This window comes from Eurosta solidaginis, unplaced genomic scaffold (genome assembly GCF_040869045.1).
Source record: "Eurosta solidaginis isolate ZX-2024a unplaced genomic scaffold, ASM4086904v1 ctg00001588.1, whole genome shotgun sequence".
Classification (NCBI taxonomy): domain Eukaryota; kingdom Metazoa; phylum Arthropoda; class Insecta; order Diptera; family Tephritidae; genus Eurosta; species Eurosta solidaginis.
The window spans coordinates 52768-79281 of record NW_027137192.1 but is presented as its reverse complement, the minus strand read 5'-3'; the positions used below and the strand labels follow the sequence as shown (position 1 = coordinate 79281).

Sequence of the window (26514 nt, the reverse complement as noted above, 5' to 3'; positions counted from 1 at the left end):
AAAGCTAAAGTTAAAGTTAAAGTTAAAGTTAAAGTTAATTTAAAGTTAAAGTTAAAGTTAAGTTAAAGTAAAAGTTAAAGTTAAAGTTAAAGTTAAAATTAAAGTTAAAGTTAAGTTAAAGTTAAAGTTAAAGTTAAAGTTAAAGTTAAAGTTAAAGTTAAAGTTAAAATTAAAGTTAAAGTTAAAACTAAAGTTAAAGTTAAGTTAAAGTTAAAGTTAAAGTTAAAGTTAAAGTTAAATTTAAAGTTAAAGTTAAAGTTAAAATTAAAGTTAAAGTTAAAGTTAAAGTTAAAGTTAAAGTTAAAATTAAAGTTAAATTTAAAGATAAAGTTAAAGTTAAAGTTAAAGTTAAAGTTAAAGTTAAAATTAAAGTTAAAGTTAAAGTTAAAATTAAAATTAAAGTTAAAGATAAAGTTAAAGTTAAAGTTAAAGTTAAAGTTAAAGTTAAAATTGAAGTTAAAGTTAAAGTTAAAGTTAAATTTAAAGTTAAAGTTAAAGTTAAAGCTAAAGTTAAAGTTAAAGTTAAAATTAAAGTTAAAGTTAAAGTTAAACTTAAAATTAAAGTTAAATTTAAAGTTAAAGTTAAAGTTAAAGTTAAAGTTAAAATTAAAGTTAAAGTTAAAGTTAAAGTTAAAATTAAAGTTAAAGTTAAAGATAAAGTTAAAGTTAAATTTGAAGTTAATGTTAAAGTTAAAGTTAAAGTTAAATTTAAAGTTAAAGTTAAAGTTAAAGTTAAAGTTAAAGTTAAAGTTAAAATTAAAGTTAAAATTAAGTTAAAGTTAAAGTTAAGTTAAAGTTAAAGTTAAAGTTAAAGTTAAAGTTAAATTTAAAGTTAAAGTTAAAGTTAAAGTTAAAGTTAAAGTTAAAGTTAAAGTTAAAGTTAAAGTTAAAGTTAAAATTAAAGTTAAAATTAAGTTAAAGTTAAGTTAAAGTTAAAGTTAAAGTTAAAGTTAAAATTAAAGTTAAAGTTAAAGCTAAAGTTAAATTTAAATTTAATGTTAAAGTTAAAATTGAAGTTAAAGTTAAAGTTAAAGTTAAAATTAAAGTTAATTAAATTAAAGTTTGATAAAATTAAAGTTAAATTAAAGTTAAGTTAAAGTTAAAGTTAAAGTTAAAGCTAAAGTTAAAGTTAAAGTTAAGTTAAAGTTAAAGTTAAAGTTAAAGTTAAAATTAAAGTTAAAGTTAAAATTAAAGTTAAAGTTAAAGTTAAGTTAAAGTTAAAGTTAAAGTTAAAGTTAAAGTTAAATTTAAAGTTAAAGTTAAAGTTAAAGTTAAAGTTAAAATTAAAGTTAAAGTTAAAGTTAAAATTAAAGTTAAATTTAAAGATAAAGATAAAGTTAAAGTTAAAGTTAAAATTAAAGTTAAGGTTAAAGTTAAAGTTAAAGTTAAAGTTAAAGTTAAAGTTAAAGCTAAAGTTAAAGTTAAAGTTAAAGTTAAAGTTAAAGTTAAAATTAAAATTAAAGTTAAAGTTAAAGATAAAGTTAAAGTTAAAGTTAAAATTGAAGTTAAAGTTAAAGTTAAAGTTAAATTTAATTTAAAGTTAAAGTTAAAGTTAAAGTTAAAGCTAAAGTTAAAGTTAAAGTTAAAGTTAAAGTTAAAATTAAAGTTAAAGTTAAAGTTAAAATTAAAGTTAAATTTAAAGTTAAAGTTAAAGTTAAAATTAAAGTTAAAGATAAACTTAAAATTAAAGTTAAAGTTAAAGATAACGTTAAAGTTAAATTTGAAGTTAAAGTTAAAATTAAAGTTAAATTTAAAGTTAAAGTTAAAGTTAAAGTTAAAATTAAAGTTAAAGTTAAAGTTAAAATTAAAGTTAAAGTTAAAGATAAAGTTAAAGTTAAAGTTAAAGTTAAATTTGAAATTAAAGTTAAAGTTAAATTTAAAGTTAAAGTTAAAGTTAAAGTTAAAGCTAAAGTTAAAGTTAAAGTTAAAGTTAAGTTAAAGTAAAAGTTAAAGTTAAAGTTAAAGTTAAAGTTAAAGTTAAAATTAAAGTTAAAGTTAAGTTAAAGTTAAAGTTAAAGTTAAATTTAAAGTTAAAGTTAAAGTTAAAGATAAAGTTAAAGTTAAAGTTAAAGTTAAATTTAAATTTAATGTTAAAGTTAAAGTTAAAATTGAAGTTAAAGTTAAAGTTAAATTTAAAGTTAAAGTTAAAGTTAAAGTTAAAGTTAAAGCTAAAGTTAAAGTTAAAGTTAAATTTAAATTTAAAGTTAAAGTTAAAGTTAAAGTTAAACTTAAAATTAAAGTTAAAGTTAAAGTTAAAGTTAAAGTTAAAGTTAAAATTAAAGTTAAAGTTAAAGATAAAGTTAAAGTTAAAGTTAAAGCTAAGTTAAATTTAATGTTAAAGTTAAAATTGAAGTTAAAGTTAAAGTTAAAATTAAATTTAAAGTTAAAGTTAAAGCTAAAGTTAAAGTTAAAGTTAAAGTTAAAGTTAAAGTTAAAGTTAAAGTTAAAGTTAAAGTTAAAGTTAAAATTAAAGTTAAAGTTAAAGTTAAAATTAAAGTTAAATTTAAAGTTAAAGTTAAAGTTAAAGTTAAAGTTAAAGTTAAAGTTAAAGTTAAAGTTAAAGCTAAAGTTAAAGTTAAAGTTAAAGTTAAAGTTAAAGTTAAAGTTAAAGTTAAAGTTAAAGTTAAAGTTAAAATTAAAGTTAAAGTTAAAGTTAAAGTTAAAGTTAAAGTTAAAATTAAAGTTAAAGATAAAGTTAAAGTTAAAGTTAAATTTGAAGTTAAAGTTAAAGTTAAATTTAAAGTTAAAGTTAAAGTTAAAGTTAAAGTTAAAGCTAAAGTTAAAGTTAAAGTTAAAGTTAAAGTTAATTTAAAGTTAAAGTTAAAGTTAAGTTAAAGTAAAAGTTAAAGTTAAAGTTAAAGTTAAAATTAAAGTTAAAGTTAAGTTAAAGTTAAAGTTAAAGTTAAAGTTAAAATTAAAGTTAAAGTTAAAACTAAAGTTAAAGTTAAGTGTTCTATAACCAACCATAAAGCTTAAAATTTCCTGTAGGGTATACATAAGCTGTTATACTGCCTGCCTATGTAACGATGCATTTTGATTTCTCATCAATACATAGCTGCATAGATATGTATGTAATTTATGTATTTAGTCTCTCTTAGCAAATAACCACAGTTATGAATATAAATATCCGCACATAGAGGGTCACCTGATGTCTTCATTTTTTCTTTGTTCACTCCAAATTAGATTCGCTTCAGCATAACATGTAAAATAATAAACCGTACATAAAAATAAAATACCGTTCGTACAAAAAATCTATAATCAAGCGTTTTTAAATACAGTCCGCTGGTTTAGTATCAAACATTTTTTGGTCCATCGTACCGGATTAGGCGCGAACGAAGAAATAATTAATTTTACTGTTTCGGTTTTGCACAAAGTTAGCAGAGTGAAAAGTAAAATGCAGAAGTTAAAGGCGAAACGATCCCTGCTAAAAGGAGCAGTCACACGCATCTTAAGTTTCATTAGCAGTGGAGGCGATTCTCCAGTTTCCGACTGGGAGTGCCGCTTGGAGCGTCTTGAGGAGGTATGGAGTGAGTACCGGGACATAGTTCGAGCTATGGTAGAAAAGAGCGATGGCGAGGAGGAACCGATGGAGGAGATTCAGGCTGATGCGGAGGAATTTGAAGAGCGCGTGCTGACCACAAAAGGTAAACTTAGAGCACATATCACTGCGAAATCGCACGCCACCGGTGCATCAAATGAGAGTACTCGTGGAGACTGTTCGGTTGCCGAAATTTTGTCATCGCAAACGGAAGTTTTGGGTAATTTGGCCAAGCAAGTGTCTGGGCCAAACTTAAGTTTCATGCCGAAATTGAAAATCAAATCTTTCTCTGGGGAGTTAACTGAGTGGAAATCTTTTCACGATTCGTATGTCACTTCGATTCATAACAACTCGGTATACTCATCGTGTCAAAAGTTTCAGTTGCTGAAGAGTTACTTGACGGAAGCAGCATATGATTTAATTGGACATATACCTGCGACCAACGATAACTACCCAGAGGCCTGGAGTAAATTATGTGCCCGCTATAATAAACTTGGGGTTATAGCCCATACGCAAATATCAAAGTTTCTTAATCTCACGGCTGTGAGCAACCAATCGGCTTCTTCCTTACGTAAACTATATGATGGAGCTGATGAGGTTGTTCGTGGATTACGCGCACTTGGCGATCAAGCAACGAAAAGGGACATTTGGCTAATTCACATTATACTTGGTAAGCTCGATTCGACAACTGCAAGAGAATGGACGAAGCTCACGAAATCAGACGACGATTTTCCAACATTCGATGAATTCTTGACATTTTTGGACAAAACTTGCATCATGTTGGAAGCTGTGACACCTGCAACCGCATCGCGTACTGAAAGCCGTACAGTAGCAGTTAGGTCACATCAAACCACAATAGAAAAGAATATGAAATGCTCAAAATGTAGTGATTTACATGAGTTGCATCAGTGCACTGAATTTCTCAATATGGATGTTAAATCTCGCAGAGAATTTGTGACCTCTAAACGCATATGTTACAACTGCCTCAGACTAGGGCATATATCAAATAATTGCCGCTCGAAATTTTCATGTCGTAATTGTCGAAAACGACACCACAGCCTCTTACACGAAGAGGAGCAACAAACTGACAAGTTAGAGTCATTCGTGGACTCTGCAGTTAGTGTCAACTTTCACGCGTTGCCTGCAATAAACACTCTTCTGCCGACAGCGGTTTGTCAGGTACGTGACAGTTATGGATGTAAACAGAAGTGTCGATTGTTGTTAGACAGCGGCTCTGAGAAGACTATTATATCAGAGAGTGCCGTCAGTCGCTTAGGGTTACATCGTAAGCATGCCAGAATACCGGTACATGGTTTGGACAACTCAGCTACTGGAATCTCGCGCGGCTGGGTTTCACTCCAAATAACTTCCAGTGACAACAATAATACGTTCACAGTGGATGCCCTAATTATGCCAACAATCGCATCGTTTATGCCAGCGAACGAACTAAATAAAGAGCAATACACTTCATTTTTGTCTTTAGACTTGGCGGATCCATTGTTCTATATGCCTGCGCCAATAGACGTTCTTCTGGGGAACGACAAATTTTTTGATATTTTGAGGGGCGAAAAGATTAGCGTAAAGCAACAAAATTTATGTGCGCTTTCAACATCACTGGGGTGGGTCGTAGGTGGCGATTTAAACAAAAATACTAGCGATAGAAGCGTGGGAGTATTTCTTAGTAACGTAGATATCGACCAGACACTTACACGCTTTTGGGAGACCGAAGAAGTCGAATACAACAACAAATTTACAGACGACGAGTTGAAGGCGGAACAATCATTTTCACGTACTTATACGAGATCAAACGACGGCAAGTTTAACGTTGAACTTCCATTTAAAACTAATATTAACAATTTCGGGAACTCTTTCGAGTGCGCACTCAAACGACTGCAAGCAACAGAACGCAGGTTGGCAAGTAACCCGGATATAAAATTACAATATTTGAACTTTATGGCAGATTACCTAACGCTAGATCATATGGAAAAGGTTCCACATGAAGAAATCAGTAAATCATTTAACGAATGCTACTATTTGCCTCACCATCCCGTTTTTAAAACTGATAGCACAACAACGAAGCTGCGCGTGGTGTTCGATGGATCTGCTCGCAGTGGCAGTCACCCTTCGCTGAACGATACACTTCTCATTGGGCCACCACTTTTAAGAGAGATTTTCGATATTTTGCTGCGGTTCCGTCGGCATCGCTATATAATGTCTGGTGATGTCGAAAAGATGTATCGCATGATATGGGTGCATGATTACCATCGAGATTTCCAACGCATTTTGTGGCGAAGTTCACCAGAGCAGCCAGTAGATCACTACAGGTTAAAAACTGTAACTTACGGCACTGCCTGTGCACCATTTCTTGCAGTGAGAGTATTGGAGGAGCTTGCACAAAAAAATCAAGACATGCATCCTTTGGCTTCACAGGTAATTCTTAATGAATTTTATATGGACGATGTAATGACAGGCGCAGAGACGTCAGATGAACTACTTAAAATCCATAGAGAGCTAGTTGCTCTTCTAGAAAGTGCAGGTATGAATTTGCGTAAGTGGAGTAGCAACTGTAATGAGTTACTTACATCGCTTCCTGAAAGTATGCGGGAGATGTCGCCTATTAACCTAGAACCAACTAAAACCCTAAAATTACTTGGAATGAAATGGAATCCATTTAATGACGTTTTCTCGTTTTGCCTTTCATACTCTTCCTCAACAGTTGTAACAAAACAGTCAATATTGTCAGAAGCCTCACGTATATATGACCCTTTAGGTTTTCTGACACCATGCACAATTTTGATAAAAATATTTTTCCAAGAACTGTGGCTTCTCAAAATAGGTTGGAAAGATGAAGTTCCAACTAACGTTTCTGCACATTGGTTACGGCTCAGAGACACACTCCCAATATTAAACTCGTTAAAAATTCCAAGAAGAGCATTGTTCGCACTAGGGCATAATGAATTGCACGGCTTTTGCGATGCTTCGCAAAATGCTTACGCAGCCGTAATCTATTGTCGCTCTGAGTATCAAGGTAAAATAACAACTCACCTGGTAGCTGCAAAGAGTCGGGTCGCTCCGCTCAAGCAAATATCCTTACCTCGTCTTGAGTTATGCGGTGCTGTTCTCCTCTGTCGACTGATGAATCGTGTCGTAAAAACTTTGCAGTATGATAGAATGGAAGCTCAAATGTGGACGGACTCATCGATTGTTATTCATTGGTTATTGGCAGTGCCGCGGCGCTGGTCCGTTTACATAGCAAACCGGACATCCGAGATATTGACTAGTTATAAGAGCACACAATGGCGGCATATTCGTTCGTCATATAATCCAGCTGATCCCGGGTCTAGGGGTGTGTGGCCTGTGGAATTACACACATTAAACATATGGTGGTATGGTCCCTCTTGGCTTAACAAACCAAAGGAGTTCTGGCCACAGTCGAGCGCGCCATCAGATATTCGTCATAGTGATCTAGAAGAACGTAAGACTCAACCCAAATATCACACTAATCTGTTCTTTCTATCTACAGACAATCATGCAATCCTTGGTCCACTGTCATTGCGCATTTCCAACTGGTCTAGGCTGGTGCGCTCGGTGTCATATTGTCTACGATTTATTGGTTGCTTACGCAAACAAAAATATGAAAGGTTTTTGTCATCAAATGAAATCAAATATGCTACAATTTTTATCATTCGCGCAGTTCAGGAAGAACTGTTCTCAGCTGACATTGCTGCCTTAAAGAAACAAAGCGCCGTTGCAAATAAAAGCAAGCTTTTGTCACTAACGCCATTCTTAGACGGCAATGGGGTGCTTAGGGTAGGAGGAAGAATCAGTAATTCATCAGCGTCATTCGACATCAGGCACCCAATCATTTTAGCTTCGAAACATAAGATGGTCGAAATGATAGTTAAATATACACATATTTCACATTTGCACGTTGGAGTAACACAGCTTATATTTATTTTGAGACAGCAGTACTGGATTTTGGGCTCACGTAACCTAGCGAGGAAACTAGTCCATAAATGCTTAACGTGCTTCAAGCTACGGAAAACCACTCAGACGCAAATAATGAGCGACCTGCCTATAGAGAGGGTGAGATTCCAGCGACCATTTTCAAAGGTTGGCTGCGATTATGCTGGTCCTTTTTTACTAAAGGTTGAGATAGGAAAACTGCCACGTAAGGTAAAATGCTACATTTCTCTCTTTGTGTGCTTTGTAACAAAGGCTATACACTTAGAGTTAGTTGGTGATTTAACTACCGAAGCATTTATTGGTGCGTTGGACAGATTCATTTCAAGGCGTGGAAATCCTGAAGAAATTTGGTCCGATAATGCGACAAATTTTGTTGGGGCCAGACGTAAACTTCACGAAATGCACCAGATTTTGGAAGCTCAACAACGCAGCTCGGAAGTAGCAGACTTTCTTTCAGTGCATGGCATCACTTGGCGTTTCATACCCCCCTCCTCTCCACATTTTGGGGGTCTGTGGGAAAGCGGTGTAAAATCGGTAAAAACGCATTTAAAACGAGTAATCGGCGAAACAACTTTAACGTACGAACGCTTTTATACGCTTTTGACTCGTATAGAGGCGCTGCTAAATTCCCGCCCACTGTGCCCTAGCAATGATGGAGAAATCGATGCACTTACGCCTGCTCATTTTTTGATTGGACAACCACTTACTGCACGAGCAGAACCTACCGTCGACAAGGCTGTAAATATACATCCGTTAAAGCAATGGGAAAAGGTAAAACATATGGCACAAGGTTTCTGGAATAGGTGGCATGCCGAGTATCTCACAAGCCTTCAACACCGTAAGAAGTGGCAAAACGAGAAAAGGAATATACAACTAAATGACATTGTCATCGTTCGCGAGTCGAATGTACCTCAGTCGCAGTGGATGCTTGCAAAGGTTGTGAAACTTTTTCCAAGCGCTGATGGCAAGGTGAGAGTAGTCGGAATAAAAACCGCAAAGGGCGAGTACGTACGACCGGTAACCAAACTCGCATTACTGCCTTCTTCTGCAGGACTTGAATCCTTCAGCGGCGCGGAGGATGTTCTATAACCAACCATAAAGCTTAAAATTTCCTGTAGGGTATACATAAGCTGTTATACTGCCTGCCTATGTAACGATGCATTTTGATTTCTCATCAATACATAGCTGCATAGATATGTATGTAATTTATGTATTTAGTCTCTCTTAGCAAATAACCACAGTTATGAATATAAATATCCGCACATAGAGGGTCACCTGATGTCTTCATTTTTTCTTTGTTCACTCCAAATTAGATTCGCTTCAGCATAACATGTAAAATAATAAACCGTACATAAAAATAAAATACCGTTCGTACAAAAAATCTATAATCAAGCGTTTTTAAATACAGTCCGCTGGTTTAGTATCAAACAGTTAAGTTAAAGTTAAAGTTAAAGTTAAAGCTAAAGTTAAAGTTAAAGTTAAAGTTAAATTTAAAGTTAAAGTTAAAGTTAAAATTAAAGTTAAAGTTAAAGTTAAAGTTAAAATTAAAGTTAAATTTAAAGATAAAGTTAAAGTTAAAGTTAAAGTTAAAGTTAAAGTTAAAATTAAAGTTAAAGTTAAAATTAAAATTAAAGTTAAAGATAAAGTTAAAGTTAAAGTTAAAGTTAAAGTTAAAGTTAAAGTTAAAATTGAAGTTAAAGTTAAAGTTAAAGTTAAATTTAAAGTTAAAGTTAAAGTTAAAGCTAAAGTTAAAGTTAAAGTTAAAATTAAAGTTAAAGTTAAAGTTAAAGTTAAACTTAAAATTAAAGTTAAATTTAAAGTTAAAGTTAAAGTTAAAGTTAAAATTAAAGTTAAAGTTAAAGTTAAAGTTAAAGTTAAAGTTAAAGTTAAAATTAAAGTTAAAGTTAAAGATAAAGTTAAAGTTAAATTTGAAGTTAAAGTTAAAGTTAAAGTTAAAGTTAAATTTAAAGTTAAAGTTAAAGTTAAAGTTAAAGTTAAAGTTAAAGTTAAAGTTAAAGTTAAAGTTAAAGTTAAAGTTAAGTTAAAGTAAAAGTTAAAGTTAAAGTTAAAGTTAAAGTTAAAGTTAAAGTTAAAGTTAAAGTTAAAATTAAAATTAAAGTTAAAGTTAAAGCTAAAGTTAAATTTAAATTTAATGTTAAAGTTAAAATTGAAGTTAAAGTTAAAGTTAAAGTTAAAATTAAAGTTAATTAAATTAAAGTTTGATAAAATTAAAGTTAAATTAAAGTTAAGTTAAAGTTAAAGTTAAAGCTAAAGTTAAAGTTAAAGTTAAGTTAAAGTTAAAGTTAAAGTTAAAGTTAAAATTAAAGTTAAAGTTAAAATTAAAGTTAAAGTTAAAGTTAAGTTAAAGTTAAAGTTAAAGTTAAATTTAAAGTTAAAGTTAAAGTTAAAGTTTAAGTTAAAATTAAAGTTAAAGTTAAAGTTAAAATTAAAGTTAAATTTAAAGATAAAGATAAAGTTAAAGTTAAAGTTAAAATTAAAGTTAAGGTTAAAGTTAAAGTTAAAGTTAAAGTTAAAGTTAAAGTTAAAGTTAAAGTTAAAGTTAAAGTTAAAGTTAAAGTTAAAATTAAAATTAAAGTTAAAGTTAAAGATAAAGTTAAAGTTAAAGTTAAAATTGAAGTTAAAGTTAAAGTTAAAGTTAAATTTAATTTAAAGTTAAAGTTAAAGTTAAAGTTAAAGCTAAAGTTAAAGTTAAAGTTAAAGTTAAAGTTAAAGTTAAAGTTAAAATTAAAGTTAAAGTTAAAGTTAAAATTAAAGTTAAATTTAAAGTTAAAGTTAAAGTTAAAATTAAAGTTAAAGTTAAACTTAAAATTAAAGTTAAAGTTAAAGATAACGTTAAAGTTAAATTTGAAGTTAAAGTTAAAATTAAAGTTAAATTTAAAGTTAAAGTTAAAGTTAAAGTTAAAGCTAAAGTTAAAGTTAAAGTTAAAGTTAAAGTTAAAGTTAAAGTTAAAGTTAAAGTTAAGTTAAAGTTAAAGTTAAGTTAAAGTAAAAGTTAAAGTTAAAATTAAAGTTAAAATTAAAGTTAAAGTTAAGTTAAAGTTAAAGTTAAAGTTGAAGTTAAAGTTAAAGTTAAGTTAAAGTTAAAGTTAAAGTTAAAATTAAAGTTAAAGTTAAAGTTAAAGTTAAAGTTAAAATTAAAGTTAATTAAATTAAAGTTTGATAAAATTAAAGTTAAAGTTAAGTTAAAGTTAAAATTAAATTTAAAGTTAAAGTTAAAGTTAAAGCTAAAGTTAAAGTTAAAGTTAAAGATAAAGTTAAAGTTAAAGTTAAAGTTAAAGTTATAGTTAATGTTAAAGTTAAGTTAAAGTTAAAGTTAAAGTTAAAGTTAAAATTAAAGTTAAAGTTAAAATTAAAGTTAAAGTTAAAGTTAAATTTAAAGTTAAAGTTAAAGTTAAAATTAAAGTTAAAGTTAAAGTTAAAGTTAAAATTAAAGTTAAATTTAAAGATAAAGTTAAAGTTAAAGTTAAAGTTAAAGTTAAAGTTAAAGTTAAAGTTAAAGTTAAAATTAAAGTTAAAGTTAAAATTAAAATTAAAGTTAAAGATAAAGTTAAAGTTAAAGTTAAAGTTAAAGTTAAAGTTAAAGTTAAAATTGAAGTTAAAGTTAAAGTTAAAGTTAAATTTAAAGTTAAAGTTAAAGTTAAAGCTAAAGTTAAAGTTAAAGTTAAAATTAAAGTTAAAGTTAAAGTTAAACTTAAAATTAAAGTTAAATTTAAAGTTAAAGTTAAAGTTAAAGTTAAAATTAAAGTTAAAGTTAAAGTTAAAGTTAAAGTTAAAGTTAAAATTAAAGTTAAAGTTAAAGATAAAGTTAAAGTTAAATTTGAAGTTAAAGTTAAAGTTAAAGTTAAAGTTAAATTTAAAGTTAAAGTTAAAGTTAAAGTTAAAGTTAAAGTTAAAGTTAAAGTTAAAGTTAAAGTTAAGTTAAAGTAAAAGTTAAAGTTAAAGTTAAAGTTAAAGTTAAAGTTAAAGTTAAAATTAAAATTAAAGTTAAAGTTAAAGCTAAAGTTAAATTTAAATTTAATGTTAAAGTTAAAATTGAAGTTAAAGTTAAAGTTAAAGTTAAAATTAAAGTTAATTAAATTAAAGTTTGATAAAATTAAAGTTAAATTAAAGTTAAGTTAAAGTTAAAGTTAAAGCTAAAGTTAAAGTTAAAGTTAAGTTAAAGTTAAAGTTAAAGTTAAAGTTAAAATTAAAGTTAAAGTTAAAATTAAAGTTAAAGTTAAAGTTAAGTTAAAGTTAAAGTTAAAGTTAAATTTAAAGTTAAAGTTAAAGTTAAAGTTTAAGTTAAAATTAAAGTTAAAGTTAAAGTTAAAATTAAAGTTAAATTTAAAGATAAAGATAAAGTTAAAGTTAAAGTTAAATTAAAGTTAAGGTTAAAGTTAAAGTTAAAGTTAAAGTTAAAGTTAAAGTTAAAGTTAAAGTTAAAGTTAAAGTTAAAGTTAAAGTTAAAATTAAAATTAAAGTTAAAGTTAAAGATAAAGTTAAAGTTAAAGTTAAAATTGAAGTTAAAGTTAAAGTTAAAGTTAAATTTAATTTAAAGTTAAAGTTAAAGTTAAAGTTAAAGCTAAAGTTAAAGTTAAAGTTAAAGTTAAAGTTAAAGTTAAAGTTAAAATTAAAGTTAAAGTTAAAGTTAAAATTAAAGTTAAATTTAAAGTTAAAGTTAAAATTAAAGTTAAAGTTAAACTTAAAATTAAAGTTAAAGTTAAAGATAACGTTAAAGTTAAATTTGAAGTTAAAGTTAAAATTAAAGTTAAATTTAAAGTTAAAGTTAAAGTTAAAGTTAAAGCTAAAGTTAGAGTTAAAGTTAAAGTTAAAGTTAAAGTTAAAGTTAAAGTTAAGTTAAAGTTAAAGTTAAGTTAAAGTAAAAGTTAAAGTTAAAATTAAAGTTAAAATTAAAGTTAAAGTTAAGTTAAAGTTAAAGTTAAAGTTGAAGTTAAAGTTAAAGTTAAGTTAAAGTTAAAGTTAAAGTTAAAGTTAAAATTAAAGTTAAAGTTAAAGTTAAAGTTAAAGTTAAAATTAAAGTTAATTAAATTAAAGTTTGATAAAATTAAAGTTAAAGTTAAGTTAAAGTTAAAATTAAATTTAAAGTTAAAGTTAAAGTTAAAGCTAAAGTTAAAGTTAAAGTTAAAGTTAAAGATAAAGTTAAAGTTAAAGTTAAAGTTAAAGTTATAGTTAATGTTAAAGTTAAAATTGAAGTTAAAGTTAAAGTTAAAGTTAAAATTAAAGTTAATTAAATTAAAGTTTGATAAAATTAAAGTTAAATTAAAGTTAAAGTTAAAATTAAAGTTAAAGTTAAAGTTAAAGGTAAAATTAAAGCTAAAGTTAAAGATAAAGTTAAAGTTAATGTTAAAGTTAAAATTAAAGTTAAAGTTAAAGTTAAAATTAAAGTTAATTAAATTAAAGTTTGATAAAATTAAAGTTAAATTAAAGTTAAGTTAAAGTTAAAGTTAACATTAAAGTTAAAGTTAAAGTTAAAGTTAAAGTTAAAGTTAAAGTTAAAGTTAAATTTAAAGTTAAAGTTAAAGTTAAAGTTAAAGTTAAAATTAAAGTTAAAGTTAAAGTTGAAGTTAAGTTAAAGTTAAAGTTGAAGTTAAAGTTAAAGTTAAAGTTAAAGTTAAAGTTAAAGCTAAAGTTAAAGTTAAAGTTAAGTTAAAGTTAAAGTTAAAGTTAAAGATAAAATTATAGTTAAAATTAAAGTTAAAGTTAAAGTTAAGTTAAAGTTAAAGTTAAAGTTAAAGTTAAAGTTAAAGTTAAAGTTAAAGTTAAAGTTAAAGTTAAAGTTAAAGTTAAAGTTAAAGTTAAAGTTAAAGTTAAATTTAAAGTTAAAGTTAAAGTTAAAATTAAAGTTAAAGTTAAAGTTAAAATTAAAGTTAAATTTAAAGATAAAATTAAAGTTAAAGTTAAAGTTAAAATTGAAGTTAAATTTAAAGTTAAAGTTAAAGTTGAAGTTAAAGTTAAAGTTAAAGTTAAAGTTAAGTTAAAGTTAAAGTTAAAGGTAAAATTAAAGTTAAAGTTAAAGTTAAAATTAAAGTTAAAGTTAAAGTTAAGTTAAAGTTAAAGTTAAGGTAAAGTTAAAGTTAAAGTTAAAGTTAAAGTTAAATTTAAAGTTAAAGTTAAAGTTAAAGTTAAATTTAAAGTTAAAGTTAAAGATGAAGTTAAAGTTAAAATTAAAGTTAAAGTTAAAGTTAAAGTTATAGTTAAATTTAAAGTTAAAGTTAAAGTTAAAGCTAAATTTAAAGTTAAAGTTAAAGTTAAAGTTAAGTTAAAGCTAAAGTTAAAGTTAAAGTTAAATTTAAGTTAAAGTTAAGGTTAAAGTTAAAGTGAAGTTAAAGTTAAAGTTAAAGTTAAAGTTAAAGTTACAGTTAAAGTTAAAGTTAAAGTTATAGTTAAATTTAAAGTTAAAGTTAAAGTTAAAGCTAAAGTTAAAGTTAAAGTTAAAATTAAAGTTAAAGTTAAAGTTAAAGTTAAATTTAATTTAAAGTTAAAGTTAAAGTTAAAGTTAAAGCTAAAGTTAAAGTTAAAGTTAAAGTTAAAGTTAAAGTTAAAATTAAAGTTAAAGTTAAAGTTAAAATTAAAGTTAAATTTAAAGTTAAAGTTAAAGTTAAAATTAAAGTTAAAGATAAACTTAAAATTAAAGTTAAAGTTAAAGATAAAGTGAAGTTAAAGTTAAAGTTAAAGTTAAAGTTAAAGTTACAGTTAAAGTTAAAGTTAAAGTTATAGTTAAATTTAAAGTTAAAGTTAAAGTTAAAGTTAAAGCTAAAGTTAAAGTTAAAGTTAAAATTGAAGTTAAAGTTAAAGTTAAAATTAAAGTTAAAGATAAACTTAAAATTAAAGTTAAAGTTAAAGACAACGTTAAAGTTAAATTTGAAGTTAAAGTTAAAATTAAAGTTAAATTTAAAGTTAAAGTTAAAGTTAAAGTTAAAGTTAAAATTAAAGTTAAAGTTAAAGTTAAAATTAAAGTTAAAGTTAAAGATAAAGTTAAAGTTAAAGTTAAAGTTAAATTTGGAATTAAAGTTAAAGTTAAATTTAAAGTTAAAGTTAAAGTTAAAGCTAAAGTTAAAGTTAAAGTTAAAGTTAAGTTAAAGTAAAAGTTAAAGTTAAAGTTAAAATTGAAGTTAAAGTTAAAGTTAAAGTTAAAGTTGAAGTTAAAGTTAAAGTTAAAGTTAAAGTTAAGTTAAAGTTAAAGTTAAAGGTAAAATTAAAGTTAAAGTTAAAGTTAAAATTAAAGTTAAAGTTAAAGTTAAAGTTAAGTTAAAGTTAAAGTTAAGGTAAAGTTAAAGTTAAAGTTAAGGTAAAGTTAAAGTTAAAGTTAAAGTTAAAGTTAAAGTTAAATTTAAAGTTAAAGTTAAAGTTAAAGTTAAATTTAAAGTTAAAGTTAAAGTTAAAGATAAAGTTAAAGTTAAAATTAAAGTTAAAGTTAAAGTTATAGTTAAATTTAAAGTTAAAGTTAAAGTTAAAGCTAAATTTAAAGTTAAAGTTAAAGTTAAGTTAAAGCTAAAGTTAAAGTTAAAGTTAAATTTAAGTTAAAGTTAAAGTTAAAGTTAAAGTGAAGTTAAAGTTAAAGTTAAAGTTAAAGTTAAAGTTACAGTTAAAGTTAAAGTTAAAGTTATAGTTAAATTTAAAGTTAAAGTTAAAGTTAAAGTTAAAGCTAAAGTTAAAGTTAAAGTTAAAATTAAAGTTAAAGTTAAAGTTAAAGTTAAGTTAAAGTTAAAGTTAAAGTGAAAGTTAAAATTAAAGTTAAAGTTAGAGTTAAAGTTAAAGTTAAAGTTAAGTTAAAGTTAAAGTTAAAGTTAAAGTTAAAGTTAAAGTTAAAGTTAAAGTTAAAAGTAAAGTTAAAGTTAAAGTTAAAGTAAAAGTAAAAGTCAAAGAATTTGAGGCTTGTGATCTTTTTTTTCATTCAGCAGAATGCGCACGTTTTAACATGCATCATATGGCGTGCACTTTGAATGCCACGAAAAGTTCATTCGCAACCAACGTTAAATCCGGTGATAACTGCTTCAGGATTGATGTTGTCGAAAATTTCAAATACCTAGGTATTATAATCGATAATCATTTAAACTGGTCTGCACACATTCAGAAACTAAAACATTACTTTCTGTACACTACCCGTTACTTCTATCGTCTCAAAAAGTGTTGCACTATGTCCACTCTAAAAGCTGTTTACTATGGTCTAGTCCAATCGAAACTTCAATATGGGATTACCTGCTGGGGTGGCGCCTCGGCTAGTAAGTTGCCACCCATTGTAACACTCCAAAAAGGAATTATAAGACGCATATGTGGCGCAAACTACAGGTCTCACGCTATGATATCTTTTAGGAGACTAGATATACTACCATGTCGTCATCTATATTTATTTAAAGTCCTAAAAACTTTCTTTATTAGATCGGGGTACTTAGAAAGTTATCCTTCTGAAGTCTACAACCTTAGGAGCAATCTGCTTCCATCGGTACAAATCCCGCATGCTAGGACATCTCACTTCAGAAGCTTTTATACATACACGTCGTGCAAAATGTTCAACTCTCTCCCTGCTTCTGTACAGGTTATAAGAAATCCTAACCTATTTCAAAATAAAAAAAAATGTATCTGATTAGTTTTAGCCATTACGATCTAGAAGCCTTGCTGCGGACGTTGTTGTAAACCATATCTAACTTTTGTAACTATATCAACCGTTTCTCTATTGGAACCTTAACTAATTAACGAATTATCAATTGTTTCTCTATCGTAATCTTAACTAATTATCTGAATTATTATGAGTTTATTCTATAATATTATTAAAAACTATACACCCCACACTGAAAAAGAATTTTACTATGTGAACTGGCGTTTAATACTATTTTAAAATTTAATATAAAAAATGCCATGTACTTTTCTTATGCTATATAGAAATAGAATGTGCTCTTTCTATATTGTAATTTATTTAAAATATGTATTAAGAAAATGTTTAATAAATAAATAAAATATAAAATAAAGTTAAAGTTAAAGTAAAATTTAAAGTTGAAGTTAAAGTTAAAGTTAAAAGTTAAAGTTAAAGTTAAAGTTAAATTTAATGTTAAAGTTAAAGTTTAAGTTAAAGTTAAAGTTAAAGTTAAAGTTAAAGTTAATGTTAAAGTTAAAGTTAAAGTTAAAGGTAAAGTTAAAGTTAAAGTTAAAGTTAAAGTTAAAGTTAAAGTTAAAGTTAAAGTTAAAGTTAAAGTCAAAGTCAAAGTCAAAGTTAATGTTAAAGTTAAAATTAAAGTTAAAATTAAAGTTAAATTTAATGTTAAAGTTAAAGTTTAAGTTAAAGTTAAAGTTAAAGTTAAAATTAAAGTTAAAGTTAAAGTTAAAGTTAAAGTTAAAGTTAAAGTTAAAGTTAAAGTTAAAGTTAAAGTTAAACTTAAAATTAAAGTTAAAGTTAAAGTTAAAGTTAAAATTAAAGTTAAAGTTAAAGATAAAGTTAAAGTTAAAGTTAAAGCTAAGTTAAATTTAATGTTAAAGTTAAAATTGAAGTTAAAGTTAAAGTTAAATTTAAAGTTAAAGTTAAAGTTTAAGTTAAAGTTAAAGTTAAAGTTAAAGTTAAAGTTAAAGTTAAATTTAATGTTAAAGTTAAAGTTTAAGTTAAAGTTAAAGTTAAAGTTAAAGTTAAAGTTAAAGTTAAAGTTAAAGTTAAAGTTAAAGTTAAAGTTAAAGTTAAAGTTAAAGGTAAAGTTAAAGTTAAAGTTAAAGTTAAAGTTAAAGTTAAAGTTAAAGTTAAAGTTAAAGTTAAAGTCAAAGTCAAAGTTAATGTTAAAGTTAAAATTAAAGTTAAAGTTAAAGTTAAATTTAATGTTAAAGTTAAAGTTTAAGTTAAAGTTAAAGTTAAAATTAAAGTTAAAGTTAAAGTTAAAGTTAAAGTTAAAGTTAAAGTTAAAGTTAAAATTAAAGTTAAACTTAAAATTAAAGTTAAAGTTAAAGTTAAAGTTAAAGTTAAAGTTAAAGTTAAAGTTAAAATTAAAGTTAAAGTTAAAGATAAAGTTAAAGTTAAAGTTAAAGCTAAGTTAAATTTAATGTTAAAGTTAAAATTGAAGTTAAAGTTAAAGTTAAATTTAAAGTTAAAGTTAATTAAATTAAAGTTTGCTAAAATTAAAGTTAAAGTTAAGTTAAAGTTAAAGTTAAATTTAAAGTTAAAGTTAAAGTTAAAGTTAAAGTTAAAGTTAAAGTTAAAGTTAAAGTTAAAGCTAAAGTTAAAGTTAAAGTTAAAGTTAAAGTTAAAATTAAATTTAAAGTTAAAGTTAAAGTTAAAGTTAAAGTTAAAGTTAAAGATAAAGTTAAAGTTAATGTTAAAGTTAAAATTGAAGTTAAAGTTAAAGTTAAAATTAAAGTTAATTAAATTAAAGTTTGATAAAATTAAAGTTAAATTAAAGTTAAAGTTAAAGTTAAAGTTAAAGTTAAAGTTAAAGTTAAAGTTAAAGTTAAAGTTAAAGTTAAAGCTCAAGTTAAAGTTAAAATTAAAGTTAAGTTAAAGTAAAAGTTAAAGTTAAAGTTAAAGTTAAAGTTAAAGTTAAAATTAAAGTTAAAATTAAGTTAAAGTTAAAGTTAAAGTTAAGTTAAAGTTAAAGTTAAAGTTAAAGTTAAAGTTAAAATTAAAGTTAAAGTTAAAGCTAAAGTTAAATTTAAATTTAATATTAAAGTTAAAATTGAAGTTAAAGTTAAAGTTAAAGTTAAAATTAAAGTTAATTAAATTAAAGTTTGATAAAATTAAAGTTAAATTAAAGTTAAGTTAAAGTTAAAGTTAAAGTTAAAGTTAAAGTTAAAGTTAAAGTTAAAGTTAAAGTTAAAATTTAAGTTAAAGTTAAAGTTAAATTTAAAGTTAAAGTTAAAGTTAAAGTTAAAGCTAAAGTTAAAGTTAAAGTTAAAGTTAAAATTAAAGTTAAAGTTAAAGTTAAAATTAAAGTTAAATTTAAAATTAAAGTTAAAGTTAAAGTAAAAATTAAAGTTAAAGTTAAAGTTAAAGTTAAAGTTAAAGTTAAAATTAAAGTTAATTAAATTAAAGTTTGATAAAATTAAAGTTAAATTAAAGTTAAGTTAAAGTTAAAGTTAAAGTTAAAGTTAAAGTTAAAATTTAAGTTAAAGTTAAAGTCAAATTTAAAGTTAAAGTTAAAGTTAAAGCTAAAGTTAAAGTTAAAGTTAAAATTAAAGTTAAAGTTAAAGTTAAAATTAAAGTTAAATTTAAAATTAAAGTTAAAGTTAAAGTAAAAATTAAAGTTAAAGTTAAAGTTAAAGTTAAAGTTAAAGTAAAAATTAAAGTTAAAGTTAAAGTTAAAGTTAAAGTTAAAGTTAAAATTAAAGTTAAAGTTAAAGTTAAAATTAAAGTTAAAGTTAAAGATAAAGTTAAAGTTAAAGTTAAATTTGAAGTTAAAGTTAAAGTTAAAGTTAAATTTAAAGTTAAAATTAAAGTTAAAGTTAAAGTTAAAGTTAAAGTTAAAGTTAAAGTTAAAGTTAAAGTTAAAGTTAAAGCTCAAGTTAAAGTTAAAGTTAAAGTTAAAGTTAAGTTAAAGTAAAAGTTAAAGTTAAAGTTAAAGTTAAAGTTAAAGTTAAAGTTAAAATTAAAGTTAAAATTAAGTTAAAGTTAAAGTTAAGTTAAAGTTAAAGTTAAAGTTAAAGTTAAAGTTAAAGTTAAAGTTAAAGTTAAAGTTAAAGTTAAAGTTAAAATTAAAGTTAAAGTTAAAGTTAAATTTAAATTTAATGTTAAAGTTAAAATTGAAGTAAAAGTTAAAGTTAAAGTTAAAATTAAAGTTAATTAAATTAAAGTTTGATAAAATTAAAGTTAAATTAAAGTTAAGTTAAAGTTAAAGTTAAAGTTAAAGCTAAAGTTAAAGTTAAAGTTAAGTTAAAATTAAAGTTAAAGTTAAAGCTAAAATTAAAGTTAAAGTTAAAATTAAAGTTAAAGTTAAAGTTAAGTTAAAGTTAAAGTTAAAGTTAAAGTTAAAGTTAAATTTAAAGTTAAAGTTAAAGTTAAAGTTAAAATTAAAATTAAAGTTAAAGTTAAAATTAAAGTTAAATTTAAAGATAAAGATAAAGTTAAAGTTAAAGTTAAAGTTAAAATTAAAATTAAAGTTAAGTTAAAGTTAAAATTAAAATTAAAGTTAAAGTTAAAGTTAAAGATAAAGTTAAAGTTAAAGTTAAAATTGAAGTTAAAGTTAAAGTTAAAGTTAAAGTTAAAGTTAAAGTTAAAGTTAAATTTAAAGTTAAAGTTAAAGTTAAAGCTAAAGTTAAAGTTAAAGTTAAAGTTAAAGTTAAAGTTAAAATTAAAGTTAAAGTTAAAGTTAAAATTATAGTTAAATTTAAAGTTTAAGTTAAAGTTAAAATTAAAGTTAAAGTTAAAGTTAAAATTAAAGTTAAAGTTAAAGTTAAAGCTAAAGTTATAAGTTAAAGTTAAAGTTAAAGTTAAAGTTAAAGTTAAAGTTAAAGTTAAAGTTAAAGTTAAAGTTATAGTTAAAGTTAAAGTTAAAGTTAAAGTTAAAGTTAAGTTAAAGTTAAAGTTAAGTTAAAGTAAAAGTTAAAGTTAAAGTTAAAATTAAAGTTAAAGTTAAGTTAAAGTTAAAGTTAAAGTTGAAGTTAAAGTTAAAGTTAAGTTAAAGTTAAAGTTAAAGTTAAAGTTAAAGTTAAAATTAAAGTTAAAGTTAAAGTTAAAGTTAAAGTTAAAATTAAAGTTAATTAAATTAAAGTTTGATAAAATTAAAGTTAAAGTTAAGTTAAAGTTAAAGTTAAAGTTAAAATTAAATTTAAAGTTAAAGTTAAAGTTAAAATTAAAGCTAAAGTTAAAGTTAAAGTTAAAGATAAAGATAAAGTTAAAGTTATAGTTAATGTTAAAGTTAAAATTGAAGTTAAAGTTAAAGTTAAAGTTAAAATTAAAGTTAATTAAATTAAAGTTTGATAAAATTAAAGTTAAATTAAAGTTAAAGTTAAAGTTAAAATTAAAGTTAAAGTTAAAGTTAAAATTAAAGTTAAAATTAAAGATAAAGTTAAAGTTAATGTTAAAGTTAAAATTAAAGTTAAAGTTAAAGTTAAAGTTAAAATTAAAGTTAATTAAATTAAAGTTTGCTAAAATTAAAGTTAAATTAAACTTAAGTTAAAGTTAAAGTTAAAATTAAAGTTAAAGTTAAAGTTAAAGTTAAAGTTAAAGTTAAAGTTAAAGTTGAAGTTAAAGTTAAAGCTAAAGTTAAAGTTAAAGTTAAAGTTAAATTTAAATTTAAAGTTAAAGTTAAAGTTAAAGCTAAAGTTAAAGTTAAACTTAAAATTAAAGTTAAAGTTAAAGTTAAAGTTAAAGTTAAAATTAAAGTTAAAGTTAAAGATAAAGTTAAAGTTAAAGCTAAGTTAAATTTAATGTTAAAGTTAAAATTGAAGTTAAAGTTAAAGTTAAAGTTAAATTTAAAGTTAAAGTTAAAGTTGAAGTTAAAGTTAAAGTTAAAGTTAAAGTTAAAGTTAAAGTTAAAGTTAAAGCTAAAGTTAAATTTAAATTTAAAGTTAAAGTTAAAGTTAAAGCTAAAGTTAAAGTTAAAGTTAAATTTAAAGTTAAAGTTAAAATTAAAGTTAAAGATAAAGTTAAAGTTAAAGTTAAAGGTAAAGTTAAAGTTAAAGTTAAAGTTAAATTTAATGTTAAAGTTAAAATTGAATTTAGAGTTAAAGTTAAAGTTAAATTTAAAGTTAAAGTTGAAGTTAAAGTTAAAGTTAAAGTTAAAGTTAAAGTTAAAGTAAAGTTAAAGTTAAAGTTAAAGTTAAAGTTAAAGTTAAAGTTAAAGCTGAAGTTAAAGTTAAATTTAAATTAAAAGTTAAAGTTAAAATTAAAGTTAAAGTTAAAGATAAAGTTAAAGTTAAAGTTAAATTTAATGTTAAAGTTAAAATTGAAGTTAAAGTTAAAGTTAAAGTTAAATTTAAAGTTAAAGTTAAAGTTGAAGTTAAAGTTAAAGTTAAAGTTAAAGTTAAAGTTAAAGTTAAAGTTAAAGTTAAAGTTAAAGTTAAAGTTAAAGTTAAAGTTAAAGTTAAAGTTAAAGTTAAAGTTAAAGTTAAAGACAAAGTTAAAGTTAAAGTTAAAGTTAAAGTTAAAGTTAAGTTAAAGTTAAATTTAAAGTTAAAGTTAAAGTTAATGTTAAGTTAAAGTTAAAGTTAAAATTAAAGTTAAAGTTAAAATTAAAGTTAAAGTTAAGTTAAAGTTAAAGTTAAAGTTAAAGTTAAAGTTAAATTTAAAGTTAAAATTAAAGTTAAAATTAAAGTTAAAGTTAAAGTTAAAATTAAAGTTAAATTTAAAGATAAAGTTAAAGTTAAAGTTAAAATTAAAGTTAAAGTTAAAATTAAAGTTAAAGTTAAAGATAAAGTTAAAGTTAAAGTTAAAGTTAAAGTTAAAATTGAAGTTAAAGTTAAAGTTAAAGTTAAATTTAAAGTTAAAGTTAAAGTTGAAGCTAAAGTTAAATTTAAAGTTAAAGTTAAAATTAGAGTTAAAGTTAAAGTTAAAATTAAAGTTAAATTTAAAGTTAAAGTTAAAGTTAAAATTAAAGTTAAAGTTAAAGTTAAAGTTAAAGTTAAAATTAAAGTTAAAGTTAAAGATAAAGTTAAAGTTAAAGTTAAAATTAAAATTAAAGTTAAAGTTAAAGATAAAGTTAAAGTTAAAGTTAAAATTGAAGTTAAAGTTAAAGTTAAAGTTAAAGTTAAATTTAAAGTTAAAGTTAAAATTAAAGTTAAAGTTAAAGATAAAGTTAAAGTTAAAGTTAAATTTAAATTTAATGTTAAAGTTAAAATTGAAGTTAAAGTTAAAGTTAAATTTAAAGTTAAAGTTAAAGTTGAAGTTAAAGTTAAAGTTAAAGTTAAAGTTAAAGTTAAAGTTAAAGTTAAAGTTAAAGTTAAAGTTAAAGTTAAAGTTAAAGTTAAAGTTAAATTTAAAGTTAAAGATAAAGTTAAAGTTAAAGTTAAAGTTAAGTCAAAGTTAAATTTAAAGTTAAAGTTAAAGTTAAGTTAAAGTTAAAGTTAAAATTAAAGTTAAAGTTAAAATTAAAGTTAAAGTTAAAGTTAAAGTTAAGTTAAAGTTAAAGTTAAAGTTAAAGTTAAAGTTAAAGTTAAAGTTAAAGTTAAAGTTAAAGTTAAAGTTAAAGTTGAAGTTAAAGTTAAAGTTAAAGTTAAGTCAAAGTTAAATTTAAAGTTAAAGTTAAAGTTAAAATTAAAGTTAAAGTTAAAGTTAAAGTTAAAGTTAAAGTTAAAGTTAAAGTTAAAATTAAAGTTAAAGATAAAGTTAAAGTTAAAGTTAAATTTGAAGTTAAAGTTAAAGTTAAATTTAAAGTTAAAGTTAAAGTTAAAGTTAAAGTTAAAGTTAAAGTTAAAGCTAAAGTTAATTAAATTAAAGTTTGATAAAATTAAAGTTAAATTAAAGTTAAGTTAAAGTTAAAGTTAAAATTAAAGTTAAAGTTAAAGTTAAAATTAAAGTTAATTAAATTAAAGTTTGATAAAATTAAAGTTAAAGTTAAGTTAAAGTTAAAGTTAAAATTAAATTTAAAGTTAAAGTTAAAGTTAAAGTTAAAGTTAAAGTTAAAGTTAAAGTTAAAGTTAAAGTTAAAGTTAAAGTTAAAGTTAAAGTTAAAGTTAAAGTTAAAGTTAAAGTTAAAGTTAAAGATAAAGTTAAAGTTAAAATTAAAGTTAATGTTAAAGTTAAAATTGAAGTTAAAGTTAAAGTTAAAGTTAAAATTAAAGTTAATTAAATTAAAGTTCGATAAAATTAAAGTTAAATTAAAGTTAAAGTTAAAGTTAAAATTAAAGTTAATTAAATTAAAGTTTGATAAAATTAAAGTTAAATTAAAGTTAAGTTAAAGTTAAAGTTAAAATTAAAGTTAAAGTTAAAGTTAAAATTAAAGTTAATTAAATTAAAGTTTGATAAAATTAAAGTTAAAGTTAAGTTAAAGTTAAAGTTAAATTTAAAGTTAAAGTTAAAGTTAAACTTAAAGTTAAAGTTAAAGTTAAAGCTAAAGTTAAAGTTAAAGTTAAAGTTAAAGTTAAAGTTAAAGTTAAAATTAAATTTAAAGTTAAAGTTAAAGTTAAAGTTAAAGTTAAAGTTAAAGTTAAAGTTAAAGATAAAGTTAAAGTTAATGTTAAAGTTAAAATTGAAGTTAAAGTTAAAGTTAAAATTAAAGTTAATTAAATTAAAGTTTGATAAAATTAAAGTTAAATTAAAGTTAAAGTTAAAGTTAAAGTTAAAATTAAAGTTAAAGTTAAAATTAAAGTTAAAGTTAAAGATAAAGTTAAAGTTAAAGTTAATGTTAAAGTTAAAATTAAAGTTAAAGTTAAAATTAAAGTTAATTAAATTAAAGCTTGATAAAATTAAAGTTAAATTAAAGTTAAGTTAAAGTTAAAGTTAAATTTCAAGTTAAAGTTAAAGTTAAAATTAAAGTTAAAGTTAAAGATAAAGTTAAAGTTAAAGTTAAATTTAAATTTAATGTTAAAGTTATAATTGAAGTTAAAGTTAAAGTTAAATTTAAAGTTAAAGTTAAAGTTGCAGTTAAAGTTAAAGTTAAAGTTAAAGTTAAAGCTAAAGTTAAAGTTAAAGTTAAATTTAAATTTAAAGTTAAAGTTAAAGTTAAAGTTAAAGTTAAACTTAAACTTAAAATTAAAGTTAAAGTTAAAGTTAAAGTTAAAGTTAAAATTAAAGTTAAAGTTAAAGACAAAGTTAAAGTTAAAGTTAAAGCTAAGTTAAATTTAATGTTAAAGTTAAAATTGAAGTTAAAGTTAAAGTTAAAGTTAAATTTAAAGTTAAAGTTAAAGTTGAAGTTAAAGTTAAAGTTAAAGTTAAAGTTAAAGTTAAAGCTAAAGTTAAAGTTAAAGTTAAATTTAAAGTTAAAGTTAAAATTAAAGTTAAAGTTAAAGATAAAGTTAAAGTTAAAGTTAAAGTTAAAGTTAAATTTAATGTTAAAGTTAAAATTGAAGTTAAAGTTAAAGTTAAAGTTAAATTTAAAGTTAAAGTTAAAGTTGAAGTTAAAGTTAAAGTTAAAGTTAAAGTTAAAATTAAAGTTAAATTTAAATTTAAATTTAAAGTTAAAGTTAAAGTTAAAGCTAAAGTTAAAGTTAAAGTTAAATTTAAAGTAAAGTTAAAATTAAAGTTAAAGATAAAGTTAAAGTTAAAGTTAAAATTAAAGTTAAAGTTAAAGTTAAAGTTAAAGATAAAGTTAAAGTTAAAGTTAAATTTAAATTTAATGTTAAAGTTAAAATTGAAGTTAAATTTAAAGTTAAATTTAAAGTTAAAGTTAAAGTTGAAGTTAAAGTTAAAGTTAAAGTTAAAGTTAAAGTTAAAGTTAAAGTTAAAGTTAAAGTTAAAGTTAAAGTTAAAGTTAAAGTTAAAGTTAAAGTTAAAGTTAAAGTTAAAGTTAAAGTTAAAGTTAAAGTTAAAGTTAAAGTTAAAGTTAAATTTAAAGTTAAAGGTAAAGTTAAAGTTAAGTCAAAGTTAAATTTAAAGTTAAAGTTAAGTTAAAGTTAAAGTTAAAATTAAAGTTAAAGTTAAAATTAAAGTTAAAGTTAAGTTAAAGTTAAAGTTAAAGTTAAAGTTAAAGTTAAAGTTAAAGTTAAATTTAAAGTTAAAGTTAAAGTTAAAATTAAAGTTAAAGTTAAAATTAAAGTTAAATTTAAAGATAAAGTTAAAGTTAAAATTAAAGTTAAAGTTAAAGTTAAAGTTAAAGTTAAAGTTAAAATTAAAGTTAAAGTTAAAATTAAAGTTAAAGTTAAAGTTAAGTTAAAGTTAAAGTTAAAGTTAAAGTTAAAGTTAAAGTTAAAGTTAAAGTTAAAGTTAAAGTTAAAGTTAAAGTTAAAGTTAAAGTTAAATTTAAAGTTAAAGATAAAGTTAAAGTTAAGTCAAAGTTAAATTTAAAGTTAAAGTTAAAGTTAAGTTAAAGTTAAAGTTAAAATTAAAGTTAAAGTTAAAATTAAAGTTAAAGTTAAAGTTAAGTTAAAGTTAAAGTTAAAGTTAAAGTTAAAGTTAAAGTTAAAGTTAAATTTAAAGTTAAAGTTAAAGTTAAAGTTAAAATTAAAGTTAAAGTTAAAATTAAAGTTAAATTTAAAGATAAAGTTAAAGTTAAAATTAAAGTTAAAGTTAAAGTTAAAGTTAAAGTTAAAGTTAAAGTTAAAATTGAAGTTAAAGTTAAAGTTAAAGTTAAAGTTAAAGTTAAATTTAAAGTTAAAGTTAAAGTTAAAGTTAAAGTTAAAGGTAAAGTTAAAGTTAAAGTTAAAGTTAAAGTTAAAGTTAAAATTAAAGTTAAAGTTAAAGTTAAAGTTAAAATTAAAGTTAAATTTAAAGTTAAAGTTAAAGTTAAAGTTAAAATTAAAGTTAAAGTTAAAATTAAAGTTAAAGTTAAAGATAAAGTTAAAGTTAAAGTTAAAGTTAAAATTAAAATTAAAGTTAAAGTTAAAGATAAAGTTAAAGTTAAAGTTAAAGTTAAAATTGAAGTTAAAGTTAAAGTTAAAATTAAATTTAAAGTTAAAGTTAAAGTTAAAGCTAAAGTTAAAGTTAAAGTTAAAGTTAAAGTTAAAGTTAAAGTTAAAGTTAAAGTTAAAGTTAAAGTTAAAGTTAAAGTTAAAATTAAAGTTAAAGTTAAAGTTAAAGTTAAAATTAAAGTTAAATTTAAAGTTAAAGTTAAAGTTAAAGTTAAAGTTAAAGTTAAACTTAAAGTTAAAGTTAAAGTTAAAGTTAAAGTTAAAGTTAAAGTTAAAGTTAAAGTTAAAGTTAAAGTTAAAGTTAAAGTTAAAGTTAAAGTTAAAGTTAAAGTTAAAGTTAAAGTTAAAGTTAAAGTTAAAGTTAAAGTTAAAGTTAAGGTTAAAGTTAAAGTTAAAGTTAAAGTTAAAGTTAAAGTTAAAGTTAAATTTAAATTTAAAGTTAAAGTTAAAGCTAAAGTTAAAGTTAAAGTTAAATTTAAAGTTAAATTTAAAATTAAAGTTAAAGATAAAGTTAAAGTTAAAGTTAAAGGTAAAGTTAAAGTTAAATTTAATGTTAAATTTAAAATTGAAGTTAA

At 21.7% G+C, this 26514-nt stretch overlaps 1 protein-coding gene across 1 annotated transcript; it reads left to right on the top strand.

Moving 5' to 3' along the window:
* The first annotated feature begins 2960 nt into the window (after positions 1–2960).
* On the top strand, positions 2961–7406 carry LOC137236267 (uncharacterized). Its single transcript, XM_067758822.1, has 2 exons — positions 2961–5968; positions 7062–7406. Exons 1-2 carry the CDS (start codon positions 3395–3397, stop codon positions 7269–7271), a joined length of 2784 nt encoding a protein of 927 aa, XP_067614923.1. The 5' UTR covers positions 2961–3394; the 3' UTR covers positions 7272–7406.
* Positions 7407–26514: the final 19108 nt, after the last annotated feature.

What these genes read in the sequence shown, in the direction of transcription:
- LOC137236267 (XM_067758822.1), top strand. Translation starts at nt 3,395, where the DNA reads ATGCAGAAGTTAAAGGCGAAACGATCCCTGCTAAAAGGAGCAGTCACA. An exon ending in TGCATCCTTTGGCTTCACAG is followed by an intron (nt 5,969 to 7,061) that starts GTAATTCTTAAT and finishes TTCTATCTACAG; the next exon opens with ACAATCATGCAATCCTTGGT.